The sequence below is a fragment of the Ambystoma mexicanum genome, chromosome 6p (genome assembly GCF_040938575.1).
Source record: "Ambystoma mexicanum isolate Mex_15411 chromosome 6p, UKY_AmexF1_1, whole genome shotgun sequence".
NCBI lineage: Eukaryota > Metazoa > Chordata > Amphibia > Caudata > Ambystomatidae > Ambystoma > Ambystoma mexicanum.
Window position 1 is genome coordinate 1,511,015,880 of NC_090935.1, and position 22,201 is coordinate 1,511,038,080.

The window sequence follows — 22,201 nt, forward strand, 5'->3', positions numbered from 1 at the left end:
GATCCCGAACCCCGAAAGATTTCAGAAATGGTTTGAGGCAGGACTGGAAAGGGTCGGCCAACTGTGGAGGGGTGGCATCTACATTACCATAACCGATTTGGAGGAGGCGCTGGGCATAGGGCACGTGTCGATATTCTCATACCTTCAACTAAATGGGATGATAACAGAGGGAGCATGGAGGAACAGGATGCAGAAGGACCTTACCCCTCCGAGAAACATTTATACGAAAGTACTGAAATGAAGGGTTTGATTTCAGCAATGTATGAGGAATTGGTAATTGCAGGGAGTAGGTCCACAGATAAATTGAGACAGAGGTGGGAAAGAGATATGGAGAGGGAAACAGACCCAGCGCTTTGGGGTAGATTATTTAGGGGCGCCTCTCAGACATCGATCAAGCCAATACAAACTGCATGCCATCAAGCTCCTACATAGATGGCAATATGACCCTATCAGACTCTCAAAGATGTCAGAGTGCGAGCCCCTCCTGCTGGTGCTCGTGTGAGGCTAGAGCTGATATCGGCATATGTGGTGGGGTTGCCCACGAATACAAGTATTCTGGCATGAAGTCCTGGGATGGATCATAGACCTAGACGGGATTCCCCCGAACCAAATCGCCCATTCTCATCATGTTTGTCATGGAAGAAGTGGATGGGGAACAGGTTAGGTCTACAACGTTGGCTGCGTCCCTGCTACTTGCAACACAGGCCTGCCTAGTGTTGAAGTGGAAATGTCCTCACACTCCATGTAAAAGGCATTGGATCAACGTGGCCCTGAACATATGCATCATGGAAAGAATAACTGCTGGGCTCCATGGTAGGGCAGCTCCACATGAGAGGATTTTGGTGGGGGTCGTGGGGGGGGGAATTCATGAACACATACTTGAAGGTGGTTGAAAGAAGAGCTTCACGACTAGACTTAAAGCAAGAGTGGGGATCTTAACCCTGGAGACTATCTTTAGTCATGCAGCATCCGATGATGTAATAAAATACCTATGAGGCGGCCAAGGACATAACTATATTGCGTTCTACTTCAAGTCAATTGAAGGTTCTTAATTGTGGTTTCAATTAGTTCAAGAAAATACAGTTACCAAGAGGGGGTGGGGGGAGAGTGGGACCAGTAGGCGGAAAGAGGGGGGTTAAGCGTTAGGGGGCGTTGGGAGAAAAAATGTTAGTTCATTGTTGATTTATTTTCCTTCCTATATGGTTTACTGTCGCTAATGTACCAAAATCGCAATAAAAAAAAAGAAAAAAAGTGTAGCAACAGAGAAAATGCTAAGAACAGATTTAGCCAGAGTAATGACATGAGAGAGGAAGAGGAGTTCGATCAACCGATACACAAGATGTAGGAGGGGAAACTGCAATAATAGAATGCAGAGAGGGGAGAGGCAGAGTGACAGAATAACAGACCGCAAAACGTGGCATAGCAACACTTAAGGGCGAGAGGCAGAACATCAGAAATTGAGAGGGGAAACAGAGTAGCAAAGGGAAGCAGAGATGAGGCAAAAACATGGATTGGCTGTCAAGCAGGTAGTGCCAGGCAGCAACAGTAGGCCCTAGAGGCAGAGAAGCAATGCTGGTAGAGTGAAAGACTGGATTTATGATGTAACTAGCTGGCATCTCCAGTAGTTCTCAACAGTTTTAGGGTACAAGTATAATGAAGATGAAGCTGGATAGTACGCATCAACAAGTTCTTTGTCACACATTTTTTCAAACACATTTTTAATTTTATGCACACATTTGATAGTTGCCAAACACTTTTTCAAATCTCTTGCAAAAGAGTAAAAAACATTTTTACTCTTGAAATTGGATTTACTCTTCAATTCAAGAAACTGAGTAAAATACTCTTATGCCAAAATCCTATGTGGAGCACTGGTAGCAGATATGATGGGGCAAGAGGAGATGGAGGAGGAGATGAGAAAAGGGATGGGATGGACAAGTGAATGATGGGTAAAGAAAAGTGTAAAGAAATTGGCAAAAGACATGGCAAAAGGAAAAAGCAGATACATTAAGGAAAACAATAGAGAAGGAGAACACAGAATATAAAAACAGCGGGAGAAAAACAGAGAAGCAAAAATAATGGGAGATGGTAACAAAGGAGAGTGAGAAGGGGATTCTAGAAGGGGGAAAAGCAGAGCATGGAGAAAATTACACTTTTGTACCAGATTGCAGCCTCTTAATGTAAAAAAAAGAAAAAAAAAAAAAAGACAACTGCGAGACAGTTTCCAAGATGCCCTTAAATGAATACAACACAAAGCAATTTGTGCCCCGTTAGGGTATATCTATTATATTTTGGGAAGAATAAATCACTGGAGAAAACTTGCAACAAAAGGCTGTTCATTTCTTGTTTGAAGGTGCTATTAAAACATTTTGATTAGTGAAACTCGAAAGTGCGAGTCTAAGGATGCAAAGTCAACAGGTTCCATATTGTCACCTTTAAGCATTAGCAACTGCAGGGGGAGGGAGAAGACTAAGGGGGGAGGAAATAGCAATTGGGTGCCCACAAAACAAGACTTTGCGGGTGTGAGGGAAGGGTTTTTATCTGCCCATCAAGGTCCGACTGCTCCCCAGGCTGACACTCAAATTCTATGCTCAAACACACACGTATATCAACTAAGCAACCCACACATGACAACTGAACAAACCTTCCAACAGACTACAATCAACTTACATACTAGACCGTGGGCCAATGCAGCATAGCACCATGAGGCACATCTTCAGACACAAATGCCTCTATGCTCTCGACACAACGTATCTTTCATTCCCCTCTCTCCCCAATAAGCACACCCATCCCCCATCCTTCAGAACAACTGGAGACTATACAAATGGCAGCAGAGCGTGGTAAAAATCCCAACATAAGCATAAACCCACCACAGCTTGGTACACATAGAATCTCATTGAAAGCAGGAGCGACATCTGTAGACAGGAACATTCTGGAAAAACCTAAAGCCTCGACACCCAGACAACGCTCAGTGCACTCATCACCACTGCACAAACCATCACGGCAGCATCAAGAGAAAAGGAGAGCACCACATAGCATAAATTCCGGCTTCAGACAGGGGTTCGGTACTGAATCAGCCCTATTAGAATTGAAGCAGAGACTGGTGGATCGTATGGATAGAGGCCTGCCACCCCTTATAATGTTACTAGATCTCTCGGCCGCCTTCGACCTGATGGATCACACCATCTTGATCCCCAGGATGAAGGAGGTAGCAAACTTTTCCTGCGGGGCATCCATGTGGCTCTCATCTTTTCTTAGTGATAGGGAATGCAGAGTTTTCTCGGGCAAGGCAGAGTCCCTCCCCCCACCGCCCGATTATTTTAAAATTCGGGGTTTCTCAAGGGGCCGGTTTATCACCTTGTATATATAATATTTTTACTGCTCCTTTCTTCCACTACCTTGATTTTAACGACATAGAATTTACCAACTATGCAGACGATTCTCAGTGTCTGATACCCCCCTCACTGGTAATCATGAGTTTGATAAGCGTCATCTCAATGAGGTATTTGCCATTGTGAAACACAGGATGATTCAGAATAATATTGCTCCTAAAGACAAGACAGAGCTCATGGTTGTGGGCTCCCAACATCAAATAAAAACTGGGTGTAGACTATGAGAGTTTTAATCTTAATGGTACCAATATTCCTACCCTAACAAAGGTTAAAAGCCTGGGAGTAGTGTTGGATCAGCACCTGACTATGAAACAGCATATTAGTACCATCGTCTCATCTTCTGCATATTACATAAAACTACTGGCACATTTGTGCCCATTTATCAGTCAACAGTCAACAGAATGTGAAAACTATTGCCAGAGCAGTAGTGAGTGCCAAAATAGATTACTGCAGCAGCATCTTGATTGGTATTAATAAAGGCGATTGTAAAAGACTACAAGTGGTGCAGAATATCGCAGTGAGAATGGTAAGTGGCATGGCGCGTAGAAATCACATCACCGAAGCTCGCCGTAACCTTCACTGGCTTCCTGTCGAGTCCTGACTTGTTTATCGCCTCGTCCTCATTGTTTTTAAATGCTGCCAGGCCAGGATGCGGGAGTATCTTCAAGCTCTGATCAACAATCAGGTGCAAACCAGGTGTTTAAGATCCAATAACACTAACATGCTACACATTCCGAAATCTAATACCATAAGGGCCAGCAAAACAGCTTTTAAGCATGCTGCGCCCAGCATATGGAATTGTCTCCCACCAGATCTTAGAGCAGTGAATTCCATTGATATTTTTAGAAAACAAACTTAAGACATGGCTTTTTAAATAATTTTGTTTTTAATTGGTCTTAACTGCACCTCATCTTTTCTCCTCACTCTTTTAATGTTTTATGTTGCATGCATTATTGGCACCCTCAAGCCTCCGGGTCCAAGGCAGCGCGATATAAATTACTAAATGTAAATCAACCCCCTGATAGACCATACAATACCCAAATCCACTGGCAAATGAACCACCGTCAACAACTACATCATAGATGTATGTATGTATGTAAGTATAGGATTTATAAAGTGCAAACCTAGCAGGGAAGCAGCTAGAAGAACAAGTTACTTACCAACTGGTAAAATTCTTTCGATTGGATGTTCCTCCAACGTATTCCTCATCTTAGATGTATTCCATCCAGCTTTGCTGCTCTTCGGAAATTTTTTCGGCAGAGGGCGCCATGCGTCGATGTCGTCGAGTCGATGGTCCGTCGAAGGCCTCCGTCGAGAGTGTCATCGGGTGTATAAGGAACACGCGCGGCGCCCGTGGCCTCAGTTCTATTTTTCCCCTCTTTTGTATCTGTGATCTTGTACTGTGTAGATTGTGCCGGCAGACAGGTATCAGCCTTGCGAGATTTGAGATGGCAATAACCCGGAAAAAATCTACAGAGAGGTAGGTTGGGAGGGCGATGAGGAATGCGTTGGAGGAACATCAAATCGAAAGAACGTTACCAGTTGGTAAGTAACTTGTTCTTCGAGTGGATTTTGTCCTCCAAAGTATTCCTCATCTTAGATAGGCTCCCAAAGCAGTATTTTGCATAGTTCCTCTGGAGGAGGGGTCAGATTTTTTCCCACCAATGCCTTTAGATGGCGGAATGAAGCACTGCTTTTCCAAAAGTCAGCTCCCTAGACTGGGAAGCATCCAGGCTATAGAATTTTGAGAAGGTGTGAAGTTAAGACCAAGTTGCTGCTTCGCAAATGGACCTTATTGGGACACCTCTTTGAAGGGCTGTGGAAGAGGCGATGCCTCTGGTGCAATGAGCCCTTAACCCTTCTGGTGGGTCTTTTTGTGCTAGTCTGTAGCATTCTGAAATGCAAAGCGCGATCCAGCGTGAAATTGTCTGTTTTGTTACTGATTGACCCAGTTTTCTTCCTGTGTAGCCTATAAACAACTGGTTGTCCACTAAGCCTAGAAAGTCTTGAGTTGTAAAAGCTTAAAGCTCTTTTTGGGTCCAGTCCGTGTAATCTTTCTTCCTCCTTAGAAGGATGAGGTGGAGGATAGAATGAGGGTAAAAATTTTCTGACTTAAATGAAAATCAGATATTACCTTTGGTAAAAATGATGGTTTAACCTCAATACAACTCGGTCCCTATGGAACACAGTATAGGGTGGCCCAGAAGACAGTGCCTGCAATTCGCTCACTCTTCTTGCTGATGTTAGAGCAACTAAAAAGGCTGTTTTCCATGTTAATAATCTTAATGGACACGTGTGCATAGGCTCAAAAGGGGCACACATTAAGAATTTTAAGACTAAATTTAGATCCCAAATCGGTACTTGAAATGGGTGAGGAGGAAACGCTTAAGAATTGTGTTATGAAAGGAATTTTGAAGTAGGAGCATTCTTCCGAGGAGCGCTTGAAAATGGAAAGCGCTGCAAGGTAACCTTTTATTGTTCCGATATTCAGACCCCTATGTGCTAGGGTCAGAAGGAAAGATGGTACTACCGGAATAGAACATAGAAAAGGATCGACATTCTTTTCCCTGCACCAGTTGCAAAACTTTTTCCAACGGCAACGGTACAGAGACTTTGTTGCTGGCCTTCTTGCCGAAAGCAACACCTCCATATCATCATCTGGAAGGTTCCAATCCCTGTATCTCAGCCTTTCAGATACCAAGCATGAAGGTTGAGTGTTCTGATCTCTTGGTGGAGAACCTGATCTTCCATTTGAGAGAGAAGGTTCTCTCTCTGAGGAAGACGTACTGGAGGGCAGATGGACATATCTAGAAGGTCCAGATACAAAGTTCTCCTGGCCCAATCCGGAGCAATTAGGATCATGCGGTTCCCCAAGCGTCTCAGCCTCCTGATGACCTGAGGAATGACAGGAATCGGAGAGAACGCGTACAATAGTGGGAAATTCCAATCCACCACGAGCGCGTCCCCCAGGGCTCCTCTCGGGGGAAATTCCCTTGAGCAATACCTTTCCAATTTTCGGTTGGTACTGGTTGCGAATAGGTCTACCTGAGGGGTTCCCCAAAAGGCGAAGATCTCTTGAATGACTTCCTGAGCCAATTCCCATTCGTGGGATACCGTGCTCTGCCTCCTCAGAGCATCTGCCGGCATATTCTCTTCCCCGGCTAGATGAATTGCTGGTAAAGAGATTCCTTCCTGAATCGCCCAATACCAGAGCTGCATTGCCTCTCTGCACAGGGGTAGTGACCCCACACCTCCTCTTTTGTTTAGGTAGTGCATGGCCACTGTGTTGTCCGTCATTATCAGGACATTCTTTCCCCTGACAGATGGCAGGAACGCTAGTCAGCTCCAAAAGGTTGATATGTAGTTTGGACTCCGATGGAGACCAACAACCATTTATTGTCAAATCGTTGGCATGTGCTCCCCACCCCAGGAGTGAGTCATCAGTCACTACTGTGATCGCCGGCCATGGTTGCCAAAAAGGTTCTCCCTTTAGGATGTTCTCTGCACAGGTCCACCAAACAAGGTCTTGTCTGACCTTGTTTGGAATCTGAAGAAGATCCATCATTTGACCCGAGAAACTGGACCACTGTGTCTTTAGGGCCCATTGAAGGGATCTCATCCTCTAGGGTGCCTCTGGCACCAGAAAGATGCAGGATGCCATGAGGCCGAGCAACCTTAAAAAGTCGTAAGCCTGGAGATTTTGGGCATTTTGGAATTTGGAAACCATCTGAAGAATGTCTTGAGCCCTCGTCTTGGGAGGCGACCTCTTTCCCTAGGATGTGTCTAATACAGCTCCTATGTACTGAAGCTGTTGGGAAGGTGTAATTTGAGACTTCTTTAAATTGAGGGAGAAGCCCAGTTTGTGGAGGAAGTGGCAGGTGATTTTCAGATGATCCAGTGCTTGCTCGGCAGAGCGCGCTCTGATCAAGCAATCGTCCAGGTAGGGGTAGACATGAATCCCTCCTCTCCTGAGGTGCGCTGCCACCACTACCATTAACTTGGTGAAGACCCTCAGGGCAGAGGTCAACCCGAATGGCAGGACTCGAAACTGATGGTGAGAGTCGCCAACTACGAACCTCAGGTATTTTCTGTGTTTGGGATGAATCGGCACATGAAAATAAAAATCCTGGAGGTCCAATGACACCAACCAGTCCTGGAATTGAAGGGCCTGAAGGATCTGAGAAAGGGTAACCATCTTGAACTTGTCCTTCCTGAGGAACTTGTTCAAGTTTCTTAAGTCCAAGATGGGTCTCAGTCCTCCGTCCTTTTTGAGGATCAAAAAATAAGGGGAGTACCAACCCTTGTTCCTCTCCGCTGCAGGTACTGGTTCTATAGCACCTTTCTCTAGCAGGGTTAGAACTTCCTGCTGTAGGAGCGGGTTTGAAGACTTCAACGGGTGTCTCCCTGGTGGATTGCTTTGAGGTTGCTTTAGAAAAGGAAGGCAATAGCCTTGGGCTATTATTTCTAGAGCCCAAATATCTGAAGTAATGGCTTGCCATTCTTGTAGATGCTGCGACAGCCTGCCTCCTACAGGTGTTTTGTGGTGCAAGTCTTCAAAGTGGTTTTGTGGCAGATGTTGCAGCTGCTGATGGCAAAGAGGCTACAGCTGGAGCTGGCTTAGCATGTTTTCCTCGTCCACCATGAGTGGCCTTTCTTTGGCCCCTTTGATTGGCCATTCCTCTCGTCTTCCCGTATGAGGTGTAATAACGATAGGATCGTCCCCTCCATGATTGCCCTTGCGCACGAAAAGGCTGAGGTTGACTAATAGCAGCTCAAAGATTTTGCCTCTGCTTTTGAGGTATGCAACCTCTCAAGGCTCTCGTCAGCCTTGTTGCCAAAAAGGTGAGACCCGTCAAAAGGCATGTTCAGGAGGCTGTTCTGTACGTCCGGTGCAAAACCTGACTTCCGTAACCACGCAAACCTGCGCATTACCGTACTAGTGTCCATGGACCTGCTTACACTATCCGCAGTGTCCAATCCAGATTGAAGGGATTCCTGCATGGCCTCCTTTCCATCTCCAACGATGGCTAGGAAACCTTCCCTTTCTTCCCCTTCTGGTATGTGCTCCGCCGCCATTGCGATGCACGAAAGTTTTGCCAAGGCACATGTGGAGTTGGCAGATTTTAATGCCATGCTCCCGGCCGAAAATACCTTCCGTGCCCAACCATCCACACGCTTATCGTCCCTGTCTGGAGGGATAGACGGGTACGCACGTTTGTTGGAAGCTGTGGCTGCCTGTATGACCAAACTCTCAGGAGTTGGATGTTTTGACAGATAGCCGGGGTCGCTACTGACTGGGCAGTATTTTGATGCGAGGGATTTATTTACCGGAGGAATAGAATCCAGAGTTTCCCAATTCTTGGCCACCCTGTTTTGTAAGGCTACATGAAAAGGTAGTAGTGGGTCTTCAGTGGGACCATGGTCCAATATGTCTGTTAGATCGACCTGGGCGAATTGGGCTGGTGGTCATCTCAAGTAATCTACCGCATTGGTCATTAACTGACGGTAAGATGGACTGGCAGATCTCCTGGATCTGGTCTACCAAAGTCATTCTCAGGAGAGGTGTCAATGCCACTTGCATTGTGTAAAGACTCCACCAAATCCCTCATTCTGCTTTCCTCTGAGATCAAGCATTCTGGGACATTTGGGGTGCCATATTCCAATCCAAAAAGGTACATTTTCCTCCTCGTATCTCTCCTGTTCCTCAAAAATTGAGGTCAAGGATTTGAAAAACTGTCATGATGCCTACCCCCGGGCAACCGGATCAAGTCCATCAGCCCCGGGAGCAGGCATCCAGATACTCATTAAAACCCCAACAGCCCCGGCTGGGGGCTGTTTGGATTCAGTCCTGGCGCCTTAGGCGCCAGGCTCATAGACTTTACTTACCTTATGCAGACCATGCTGCAAATGAGTCCAAGCCAACGTGAGGCCTGGATGGGACTATTTTATTACAGGGACTATTTTCTACTCGGGTGTGGTTCTGGGGAACTTCTTACCTGGGACTACTTTGCAGGCTATTTAAACCACGCCCGAAAAGCAGCCCATGCTTCGCATTATTCTGCGTCCAGCAGCGTGACGCTCACCGTGTCTGCAAGTCAGCATCCAGCCTTCTGCCACGCCCGCCTCGAATCCGGAGCTGCTAGACAAAAGGAAAAGAAAGGAGAAGAGGTTAGATCATGGACATTTGTTGGATTCCTTACCCGATTCCGGACCCAGCACATCTCCGAGCCTGGAAAGGACATTATTTTAGCACGCGTCATTTCGCCAGTAGCAGCGCCGCGTTATATACTCACCAGTCCACCGCATCTTTCGACTCGGCGCTGCCTCCATCATTTTCTTCGTTGAAACCCAGCACCTGGGAGGAAAACAAAAGGAATAACAAGGTGAGCCGAGAAAACCGACAAAGACAATCTCTTGCCACCATAGGCTTACCTGCTTTACCACCGGAGGTATTATTCTTTAATTCGCCGCATCTTCCTATGCCACACCTATAAAAGGGAGAGAAAACAGCAAGTTAAACTCATGCAACTTTTACCGGGCAGTGTTTGGTAATACAGACTCTTACCTGAACGCCATCAGCTGCCTCCAGGCAATATTCTTTTGGACCCAGCTGCAACCTAATGAGGGAATGGAAAAGAGTGAACATCGGACATATTGAACTCTTTGAACTTTATAGACACTGGAGTCAATATTCCTCCGGAACGCCTCCAGTACCTTCAACCCAGTGAAGTAACTGGTATCTACGCGCTCCTGCATGCCATGCAGGATGGAGAGCTCATCATTTAAAAACATAAGGTGAGGTTACCAAAAGGAGATATCGGAGGTGATTAGTGGGGAGAACGAGAACTGTTGGGGGGGCCATGACTAAAGTCCACGGGTGGCTAAATCCCTTTCTCCACTTGCAGGAGAATACTTCTACGAGTCCAGCAGACAAGATTAGGCAGGCCAGTCCAGACTGTCATCTCTTCACTACGCATCACGTTGGTGGAGACCGCAGCTGTCTGGGTCCGACCGACGCACCTGTGGGAACCAGGTGAGCGTAACAAAAACTCCTTCCTAGGGAGAGGCTTCAAAACCTTCTCTGGGAGAGGAGGAGGAAGAGGTGTAGTACCAGGCTCTGAAGAAATTACATGTTTTGTAACTTTCTCCTTCTCTTTTTCTGGCTGCCCTGGCTTGGTTGGAGCCTTTGGCGCAGAGGGTTTCAGCGTTGACGTTGATAAAGGCGTCGACTGCGTCGACGACATAGTGGTCGTCGACAGGGTCTGCTTCGAGGGCGTCGAGGCGGCCTTCGACGGTTTCCCCTTCGAGGTGTGATCGGTCTCGGACGGCATCAGTGACCTCGAGCGGTTGACTCGACTCGAGCGTTTATCGCTCGGCGTCCAGGAAGGTTCCCTATCCTTCCTTTTACGATCAGCCGGGCTCGAGGGCACGCAAGTGTCAGAGCGATGCCGCTCCCGGCCAGCTTCGGAAGAAGGCGCGGACCGAGGCTTCGCCTTCTCTAACACCTCCATCATTTTGACCCTGAATGCTTCCCATTCTTCGGTAGACAAATGTTTTGTGGGGCATTTCATTTTCGGAGACTCTGATGACGAGGTGGAGGGAGACCTATGGCGTTGTTTCTTCGACTTTTTAGACGAAGACAACGAGCGACGAGAATCGCTTCGGGATCTAGATCGATGCCTTTCGCGTCGAGGAGATTTTTCCCCATGGGGTCTCGACTCGATGCTAGAGGCTTTTTGATCCTTCCGACCTACCTGTAGCTTTCCTCTCCTTTCTCGCAAGGCCTTCCCCGTCATTGCCTGACACTTCGAACAAGCCTCCATGTCGTGGCCTTCCCCGAGACACCACAAACACTCGTGGTGCGGGTCCGTGATCGACATTTTTGAGCCGCACGACTTGCATTTCTTAAAACCCCATCTCGAGGTCGTGTTCGGCATCGATGAGGACATAATTACTTCTCGTTACATTATATTTCTTGACAGAACTCGAGGCGTGCCGAATGTCCGAAGCAACGTAACTGTGGAAAAACGGAACTGAGACCAACGGGCGCCATGCGTGCTACTTATACACCCGATGACGTCACCCTTGACGGAGGCCTTCGAGGGACCATCGACTCGGCGACATCGACGCAAGGCGCTCTCTGCCGAAAAAATTTCCAAAGAGCAGCAAAGCTGGATGGAATACATCTAAGATGAGGAATACTTTGGAGGACACAATCCGCTCGAATGTTAATTGAGGAAGCAGCAGTAGCAAAGAAGCTGGATCAGATATAGGGACTCCAGTGGTGAAAAACTAGGGGTTTGTGGCATGCTCATCGATTGGCGAGATGTTCGTTGAAGAAGAGTGCCTTCAGGCCCTAGATGTAGGGCACCAGTTTCATCAGTGTTCATAGTCTGTTCCAGAGGCAGAGTGCATAGCAAAGAAATACCAGTTTCCTTTGCCTTTTCCCTCCAATTCCTTATTCCAGCTTGGCAACGTTGTGAATTCTGGTGGAGGCTGGCCGCTGGAGATGTGAATTCCTCAGCCAGGTAGAGTGGTACTTTGGTTGCACCCGATTTGCCTGTGGTGGGTAGGCGGGATAAACTGGCCAACTTATGCCCCATCAGGAATCTACCATTTCTCAGCACAGTGATTGAGAAAGCTGTCATCCAGTTACACGAAGGGATCACGCAGGACAATCTCCTACAAGACTACCAATATCATTCTTTCATTAGCATTTATTCGGCATATCAACCATTAAGCACATTATACATAAAAACGCAATCCCTAAAAACCTTGTTATAATTATCCAATAAATACAACATCTTTAAATACAATAAACATAAAATACATGGTAAAAACAAATAAACCCAATCAACATGAGCAAACTCGCACCCTCACATGTTGCTTAAAGCAATTCAATAAATTGCCACAACACCAGCACAATCAACTGGATACATTGCCTTCTTTGTCTTCCAATTTCATTATTTTCCAGGCAGATGCAAAGTTCCAAAATGTTTTTACAAAGTTTCAACGCTTCTCCCGTGCATCTAATCCCAGCAGCTCTAAAACAGGTCTTAAATATGAGCCACTTAATGAGTATAATACCTTGCATATTAACAGAAAACATATGTCTTTCATTGGCAGCTCCATATAAAGGGCATACCCGCGCTCTGAAACACTGGTGTATGGGCATGATATACATAAAATCTCATACCATAACCCTGGTCCGTCCGTTTGGGCTCAAGGGTAGTAAAGGAGGCTACTGGGAGAGTCCCTTACCTGAAGCGCACATAGAACCTTTCATATGAAGGAGTTATGTCCAGGTACCGTTCAAAACCTGTACATACTTTATGCCTCAGATAGGCAGGGGTGAGCTTTAGCCTTGCGGTAGCTGCTTCTCGCTTTGCTCGGCCCCTAAGGCATGCTGCTCCTTTAATCCTACCAAGAGCTCTGCTGTCCATGCAACAGGGATTATCCCATGCCTCTGACTCATTTAGGGCTATCAGTAATTCTTTCACTTGCCTTATCCACTGGAGGCAATTACCACCTTCAAGAGTCATTACGTGTTTCAGAGCATCCCACGCCCTCTGTCTGCCACAGCTTGACCCAATACAATACTGGTTTGAGAGCAGCTTGCTCACCCACTGTGCGTATAACAAGCTCTTACTTGGCCAGGACTGAAGGTGTACTCTGGGGGAGCAACAACAACTGCTTCAGAAAGCTATTTTTCAGGCGATTGAATGCCAGTGTATTGCCATATTCCCATAGTTCTGCACTGAATGTGGTCGGTGGTATAGACCATGTTTTACAGAGCTCTAGTGCAGGTGAAACAGAGTCACTGCCATGTCTGACGAAAAATTAATTTGTGGCCCGCTGTATTTAACCAGGTTAGTACATGATTTACCATCCTGCGCAGACCAAGCACTATTGTCACAAAATCTAACTCCCAGGTAATCAAAGAACCTGACCTGTTCCAATGTTACTTCATTTATAACAGACAAAGGAATACGTTTTACAAATGGTGGCCTTAAAACCATCAACTTTGTCTTTGCAATTTTTAAATTAAGGATCAGGTCCTTACATTTCCTCACCACAACTTTCATATTTACCTTCACACCCTGGGGTGACGTGGCCATGATAACACCATCATCTGCGTGAAATAGGGCTGGTTATTTGTCCGGGCAGTCCATGTACCTCCAGAAGAGCATCAACCAACTCCTAAATGTATATACAAAAGAGCAGGGGGGCAAGCATGCACCCCTGTCTTACACCCTTCTCCACATCGAACAGGGGTAGTGGTTTCGCCGCCCAGATCCCACCAGACCACAGTCTGGTTCTCTGAATACAGCAACTGAATAATGGAGACCAAATGGGATGAAGGATTTCTCTTAATATCCTCCAAAGGATGCTCCGGGTTACTCTGTTAAAGGCCGTCCTGTGATCCAGGAATACTACATACAGCTTCATCTTTAGCAGCACTGTATACTTCTGGATCACCAGGAACAGCCTAAAACTCTGATCCACAGTACTCCCAAACCTTTGAAAACCTGCCTGCAAAATGGGCCCTCCAGAATTCCGGAGGGATAGAAAAGTGAATTGTGTCATCCCCATTCACTTCAGCACCATCTACTCATTTCCCAAAATAATCACAATCTCTGTTTTCGTGAGCTTTCAGGAGGGCATTACATTTACTATGAGCGTATTCTTGTTTTTCCCTGCTATCCTTTTTTTATAACCAGATTTAAGTGATTTAAGCTGAGCCTTATCAACCACAGAGCGGGATCTAACACAGGCCACTATCTCATTCTTAGCCGCTGTGCATTCTATCATTCCAGTCATCTTTAGACAATGTGTGCTTCTTAACTTTGGCAGATGGGTGGGTAGATGCCCAGATGCGCTATATAAATAAACAAAATACAAATACAAATGTAAGGGAATAGAATATCTCTCATTCAGCCAGGATATTTTGATAGGAGATTTCCGCATTACCTATTGCATTCAGATTTTCCAGAATAGCTCCATAAAAAACCGGTTTTATATCTTGCTCCATCAACCTGGACCATTTAACGACATCATGTGCATGCCCTGACAGAGGCATCGTCTGCTTCGTGGCAATAATAGTGCCTTGGGGAACATACCCGTTGTCCAAATGCTTAGAGGTTGTGGTCACTTTCGGTTCTATCCTGGACTTCAAAGTTAAGACACCCTACCCCATTCATTGTGATCAAAATATAATCAATAATTGATGCACCATTACAGCCAACAAAAGTTAGATTTGCCGGCTGTTCATTCGACCATTACAGGCCCTTTGGTCCAGGTTATAAAACATGCGGGCAGTGTCAATTGCCAACCAGTGAATCGTTATCAGAGGGGTGGCCACCAGAGAGGGAATGTCCAAAGTTGAATCCCGATTGTCCCAGACACCTTCCAGCTCTGCAATCGGTTCAAACTGTAAATGTTCATCTCCAGCGACCAAGGTGTACCACTTTTGGGGATCTCCCTGGCATTTACTAGCTGTTGTGCCTTCTCCACCACTGCCTGCTTATTCGTCGCCTGGGGCCTATTATAAATATTAAACAAGAGAATTCCATCACCCCCCTCCGTACGCACTACCAGATGTAACACGTCTGGTATATCAGTCAGCCGCTCCGTCACCTCCCAATTTAAAGTGCCATCAATCAATACTACCAATATGTTTTCCAACCATGATGCACCACAGAGACCACCGTCATCCAAGTTATTGAGGGGGATCTATACATTCTGGACAAAGGAGGGCTCATGCTCACTCTTTCTTCACTACCTTTCCACGGCCTTCCATACGGTTCACCAAGAAGCCCTTCTCAACCTTCTTCCCAAAAGCATTGGGGTCCACAGAACAGCCCTGCTATGGTTTGCATTCTATTCCTCCAACAGAGACCAATTAGCCCTGAAGGGCCCTAAAGATGTCATCAAGTAACATCCTGCATCACCATATTCTACCTCTACATGGAGCTCCTTGGGTGAACTCTTCGCCAACAGTGACATCAAGATCTGCCAGTTCACATATGGCTCACAACTAAAGATTAATTACATCACAACATCCGTTGAGTCAAGCACTCTGTCCATCATCCAATCATAGCTGTTGATTGCCAACATGATAGTCAACCCGACATACAGAATTCCATCTTCTAGGAAATCCCATGAGGCTTGCTCAAGTTCAGATCTGGCTAATCAGCAGGAAGCTTAATGGGCTCATGTCTCAACTCTCCCCCAGTGCAAAACCTCTTGGTTTTACCATATGTAACCTCTTATTCAAAACACAAATCCCCAAGAACAGTACAGTACAAAAATGTGCTCTGCTGCAAAATCGAGCCTTTCATCACTGCTCTGAGTTTCAGAACAATTGTCTAAGCCCTGGTCATTGTCCACAGGGATGATGGCAACGTCCTACTCGCAAGACATCTAGGTGCCACCTTGATTACTCTGAAAGCCTATGTAAGCCTCACAGGACTAGGAAAATTCAACCATAGGACCACCATACTAACAGGGCCACACTGGGCACCCCTTAAAGCATACTTGTTCAGGTAATCCTGCATCTCCTATCAAACAGTCATATCCACAACACCACTCTAGCTGGCTGAGACACTACTCACCGGACTGGAAATGCAGAACTGGAAGAGCAAAAATACTGAACTGCTATTTATTTATTTTATTTATGGCATTTGTTATACGCTCAGATCCAGAGGCATCATGGCCTAGGTTACTTAGAAACTTAGTTGGTTACAGATTATGTTACAGCATAGAAGTACATTTACAATCTGATATAAACTCATATTCATGCACAGAGTGGTAGACATAGAGCAGGTAGGAGGGGTGTAGTCGTGCTGGTAGTGGCCAAGTTGTATTTATCGAATAGCCACGTCTTGATCAGCCTCTTGAAGTGCTGGTGCGAGGGTTCATTTCTGATGTGGATTGGGAGGGAGCTCCAGAGTTTAGGAAAGCTGGCACCTCCTGCCCTTACACTCTTGAATCTGGGAACATTCAGATGTGTGCTGGATCCGGATCTTAGTGATCTGGTCAGTCTTTTGAGATACACAATGATTTAGGTAGCAGGGGGCCTCATGGGAGATGCATTTGTGTGCTGTGGGCAGAGTCTTAAAAATTATTCTCACTGGGATGGGGAGCCAGTGTACTTGTCTTCTGATGTTGGATATGTTCATTTCTTTTTAGGCCAAAGGCTGCCCAAGGACTTTGTTCTGCAACAGATGTAGTATGGCCAGGTTTGTTATTGTAGTTCCTAGAAGTAGGATGTTACAACAGTCACACTTTGATAGTATGAGGGCTCGGTCTAGGGCGAGGCTATTCTGTGGAGATAGGAATTGATGGCTCAGTGAAATTAGTTTGGATTTGTAGGAGGTGGAGGAGGATAGAAGGTTGATGTATTTAATTATAGATAGGTTGGCATCTAGATAAACACCCAGGGATTTTACCTGTCTAAGGACTGGGATATACGCTGCATCAATGGTGATGGCAGAGTAGACGGTGTGTAGAGAATTAAGGCGGGCAGGGGAACCTATGATGAGAATCTGTTTTTTCTTCATTCAACAGAGGCTGTTGGAGGCCATCCAGTTTTGAATGATGGCATAGATTTTGTTAATGGCGATGGTGTCTTGTTTATGATCTCCTGTGATGGGGATCAGGATCCGAGTGTCATCAGCAAAATTTGTATAAATGACTCCCATAGAGTCAAGTGCTGCGAAGAGAGGTTTGGTGTAGGCGTTATACAGAGTGAGAGAGGCAGGAGCCTTGCGGTACACCCAAGGGTGCTGGGATGGGTCCAGCTGCATCCTCACTAATGAAGAGTCTAGAGGTGTGTTCAGATAGGAAGGACTTAATCCACTGTGTGGCGTCAGAGGAAAAGTTGAAATTTTCTGATAGGGTCACGCATAGCTTGTCATGGTCTACCAAATCAAATGCAGCTGATCGGTCTAGGAGAAGGAGAATGTCCATGTTCCCTACGTCTCAAATCCTATTAGTCTGGATTTTTAGATCTAGAAGGGCTGTCTCGGTACTGTGTCTAAGTCAGAAGCCTGATTGTCTAGCTCCAAGTGGTGGCTTTCTGGGTAATCTTTGATTTGGGCGTAAGCAATGTTGTCAACTATTTATAGTAAGAAGGGGACATTGGTAATAGGGCGGTAGTTAGTGGGGATGGAGGGTTTAAGCTAAGGGGTTACCCAAGCGGCTTTAATACTGGATGGGACAGAGTTTGTGGTGAAGGAGGCGTTAATGAAGTTAGTGATTATGGGAGCTAAGGCAGGAGCGCAGAGTTTGACTAATCGGGCAGGGAAGCTGTCGCCTTTGCAATTAGATGGTTTCAAAGTGGAGATGGTTGTTTGGGCCTGGTCTTGGGAAACAGGTGTAAATTTGAATTGGCTAATAGGGATATTTGCAGTGGCGTTAGGTGTAATGGGTGGCATACTTTTGCCAGCCAATAGTTCTTTTGTTTAGTATTTTCGCTTGTAATGTGGTGATTTTGTATGCCAAGGCATTCTGCATGGTGGTGCACCAGGTTTGGTCAGTGTTCACAGAAGTAGCTGGGGAAATAGGAGATCCTAATACTTTGAGAATAGAAAATGGCTCTTTGGTGTTGGAAGATGCTTTGACGATGCTGGTGTTAAGGGAATTCGCTTTATGAGCTTTTATAGCTGATGTATAGGTTTTAGAAGCCGCTAGTAGAAGGGTTAGACGAGAAGTAGTTGACGGCTTCATTTTTTTCAAGTGTTCCACTGCTCTTTTGTGTCTGCGCAAGAGGGTGAGCTGCAATTGTGGTGGGCGGAAGAAATATTGTCAGGGTTGGTATCTACCGAAAGGTAGGTCTTAAGGGATTCGGAAAGAGTGGGCATAAGCTTTTCTAAAGTGAGTTTGCAAGTGTTTCTGATAGAGATTTGGCCCTGGATAGTATGATGGGGAGCCAATGGTTTTGTTGTCTGGACAACAAAGCATATAAGGTGATCAGTCCAGGAGACTTTGGAGATAGATTCCAAGGTTGAGCTTACATTTAGTGTTAAGATCCAGTCTAAAATTCTTCCTTTGGAATGGGCAGCCGTGTTAACGATTTGGGTGAAATGCATTTCTTGGAGGGCTGCAGAGAACGCGGTAGCTTTCTGGTCCGAGATTTCATTGTAACCTAAGTTGGTATCTCCTAGGATAATGAATTTAGTCTTGGGTTTTAGGATGGGTGTGATGAGTAGCGGGATATCAGATTTGGGGTGGTTGGAGTGTTAGGTTGTCTATAGATTATGAGAAAGTTGATTGTTGTATTTGGATTGTTCGCAAGTTTAAGCAAGAGGAGTTTGTATCCTGGTAGAGGGTCAAGAGGGCAAAATCTGAATTGCAATGTGGATTTAGCTATTAAGACTACTCCACCTCCTGTCAGACTACTCCACCTCCTTTCTTGTCCTGACGATCTGCTCTAAAGATAGTGAAGTCTGGAGGAATGGCAAGTGCAAGGTAGAGGCCTGAAGCTGGGTGTAGCCAGGTTTCCGTGATGACAAAGTCCAAGTGTTGGTCAAGAAGTACATCGTGGATATCGATAGTATGTATGTATGTATGTATCCTGACTTTGGAAAATGTTAGCAATTTTGATGGGTCTGGGCTCTGCCATACTATACTTCAGGAAGGACTTGAAGACCTTACTTTTCAAAGCATATCTGGTCAATTACGGATTGGTCCACGCAACCAAACCTCTGTCCCGACGGAGTGACTCACTTCGCACTACACATCCTAGCTCTTCTAATACCCATGCATCCCAATTTAAATCCACTGGGTGTGCCACCTGTGTAGAGTATTCCCATTTCTTTCCTGCTAGGTTTACGCTTTACAATTCCCTATATGCATAAAGAGACTCTTGAGATCTTTGGCCATTGCGAAGCATTTTTTGTTTTACTCGAGATCATTAAAACACTCCGTACAATGATACAATTATTTTGGTTCTCATGTTGGAGTCTCCATCACATTCTGGCATTCAAATTACATTTTAAATAAGGCAACCTGTAGTTCACCAAGATTCACATACCTGCATTATATATGTTGTTCAGCTGGCCTACAGGTTTAGACCCAGGCTGTGTAGTATTTATCGATGTTCTAGGTTGAGCATTGTTGCCATAACCTCCGTTTTGCTCAAGCAGCTGTAGAAATATATCAAAATTAGAAAATATGGTTTTCAAAACTATAATTAAACTGTCCATTAAGGAAACAGTAAATGTAAAACAAAATATTTCAGTTAACCAGATCTATAGGTTTACATAATTCTAGCAGTCCACTTTTGCTTTCTGGCATTGCTCATAGCACAGTGTATCATCTCCTCCTGGCTGAAGAACCCAAGTAATTATGCTTTAATGATGGTTTGTGTTCCTGAAGGAACGGTTACTTGTAATTCTAGTTTTTCATCATGGGCATCTTCATTAAACTCCTTGACATGGAACACCTCTGCCTATCTCAGAACACTTTTACTCAAAATGTCCCAGTGTTTCAAAACAGCATTACATGAGGGTGACATTCAATGGAGGATTGGGGTTCCCAACAAAGGGTGACTTCGGGTTGAGGCAGTTCACCCCATTATTTGTTTGAGTGGTCAGCAACAAGAAGTGGCTAGATGTGGAAAACTTGCTTTTGTTGGCTTCACTAGATACATTTTTGGTTTTGTACATCCATCTCCTGTCCTGGATAACCTTGAATTCCCCTAGAGATGGTCCTGGGATCCTTCAACAGTGTATGGAAGGCCTTAGGTGGTTCTATCAACAGGAAGAGGAAGCAATCCCAAACACATTTGGCCTAAATCCATCCAAATTTGAGCGCAACAAAAAAATGAAAGGATCTGTTATATGCAACTAAGGCACTGGATCACATAGAAATATGAAAGGAGCTGGTCTCCATCAATGCACAAGTGTGACAGGGTCAGGGTCATAAACCTTCCTGGGTTGCGGAGGAGGAAGAATGGGGTGGGAAGGAGGAATAGGCACCCCTCCGAGAAGTGGGGTGAGTAAGTTGGGAAAGGATGCAGTTCCTCCCCCACCCCAATTGTGATGTGCTTAGGACTGCTGGTACCACTATTCCATCCACAATGCCCGTCATACTGTCTTCTGGCCAGAGTTTGCTTGTCTTTTTCACAACCGCAACTTCCAAAATGCACCTTGACACAACAAAGAAAACACGAAACTGAACCAGGGGAATGAAACTGAAATGGAATTGGATGGACTGGAATCTTTCCTAACAAAGATGACACATAAAACTGGACCTATCAACCCCAGACAAACCTCAAGGCCATGGTGAGGCAACAAAAAACTAACGGACTGTGGAAAGGGACTAAAGGAGGGACACAGAACTCCTCCCTAAACCTACTAGGACACTAAACTCACCAGTTTCTCAGAACTTTCGTGGACCGTATTCCCCTTAGTCAATCCAATTCCTCAAAGAAATACGCACAGAGTGCTACTCTGCACTCTGGAAATTCCCATATGTTATTCTTGTCAGCCTTAAGGATAACTTCCCGTGACTGTAAAGTAATTTACCGCTACTGCAGTAAACATGTCTTCTTATTCCTTATGACACAAAACGCAGACAAATCTGTATGGGGTCAACCAAATTATTATAATTGTAAATTTCCAAGACTCTCAGTAAAATTGGTAAATGCACAGTTGCTTTCATGTGTGGAAGAATTAATAAACAGCTCCCTGGTGCAATAACTCCGATTTCTGCCTCTTTCAAGGTTGTAACGCTATTCCTGAACAGATAGCTCCAATTCATACGATAGCAAGTTAGTTAGAGCCAGCTCTCTGATGGGTCAAACACGGCATTCCTTTGCCTGCAGCCACACTTAGAGTATCTGGTTGATACCTATTAAGCTAACTATACCCTCTTTGACAAAGACCAGTATGTGTAACTTTTAAAACAGTCATGCAATTCCATTCCTAACAATTTAAGTTGTTGCATAACGCTTAAAGTATTTCTTCTGTAAAACACTGCAATGTCTCCATGGTTTACAATACAGTTTAGGGTAGTGTATCTAAATCTCAGTGTCAACTAGATAGGTTTTTTGTTGGGGAGGATGCATCGCATTGATGAATGAACACTTAAAAAAACGTACATGATCACACAGTCAACAGCTTTTAATGGTAAACCTAGCTCTGTGACCTGCTGGTTGCGTTTATCTGTGCAACTGGTGCTCATCACATGGGCGGTTTTATACCAGTTAGTTTGACCAGGTCCCTGACTGCTATACCATCTACTCTGCTTAGTCTCTTACTTTCTTTCTTCTTACATAATGAATACACAAGGCTAACTAGATGTTTTTGCAAAAGAATAACCAATAGTTCCATAAAGACTGTGCATCGAAACATCTACTGCAATACCACACACTGTAGGTAGCCTTCAGAACTCACTCTGCTCTATGATTATGATTGCATTAAATATTAGCACCTGTGGGCGAGAGCTTGGCAAACTGTTGCAGAGCCTTTTTACCATATTTGCGTCACCTCATGCAGCTAACCTTTTACACTTTAAAGACACTCGGCCAAAACTTGCAAAGTCCACTCACCCAGTTGCATAGTCAAGTAGATTTTTATGAAGGGTGAGTACTGTTTGCAGGGGATGTTTGAAACTTTTATGTAACATTAACTTTTTTGCAGTAAATATGAAAAAAGTTTCACTGCACATAGCTGGTAGCAGTGTGCCAAACAAAGTGGGTTTGTGGTGACATGCACGATTTTACAGAAAGGCGCACATACATTTTGTCACCCATTGCTATGGGTTGAGTGCATTTCTTTTAGGTTGAGTAGGTAAACTAAATTAAT

General features: G+C 45.1%; 1 protein-coding gene across 1 annotated transcript in view; it reads right to left on the reverse strand.

Annotated features, from left to right (window-relative positions):
- The window catches only part of GAK (cyclin G associated kinase), a 2,243,070-nt gene that overhangs the window by 1,624,859 nt on the left and 596,010 nt on the right, over positions 1-22,201 (reverse strand). The window contains exon 10 of the mRNA XM_069626358.1: positions 19,426-19,537. Coding sequence (XP_069482459.1) covers positions 19,426-19,537 — 112 coding nt within the window. The remainder of the gene's footprint in view (positions 1-19,425; positions 19,538-22,201) is intronic.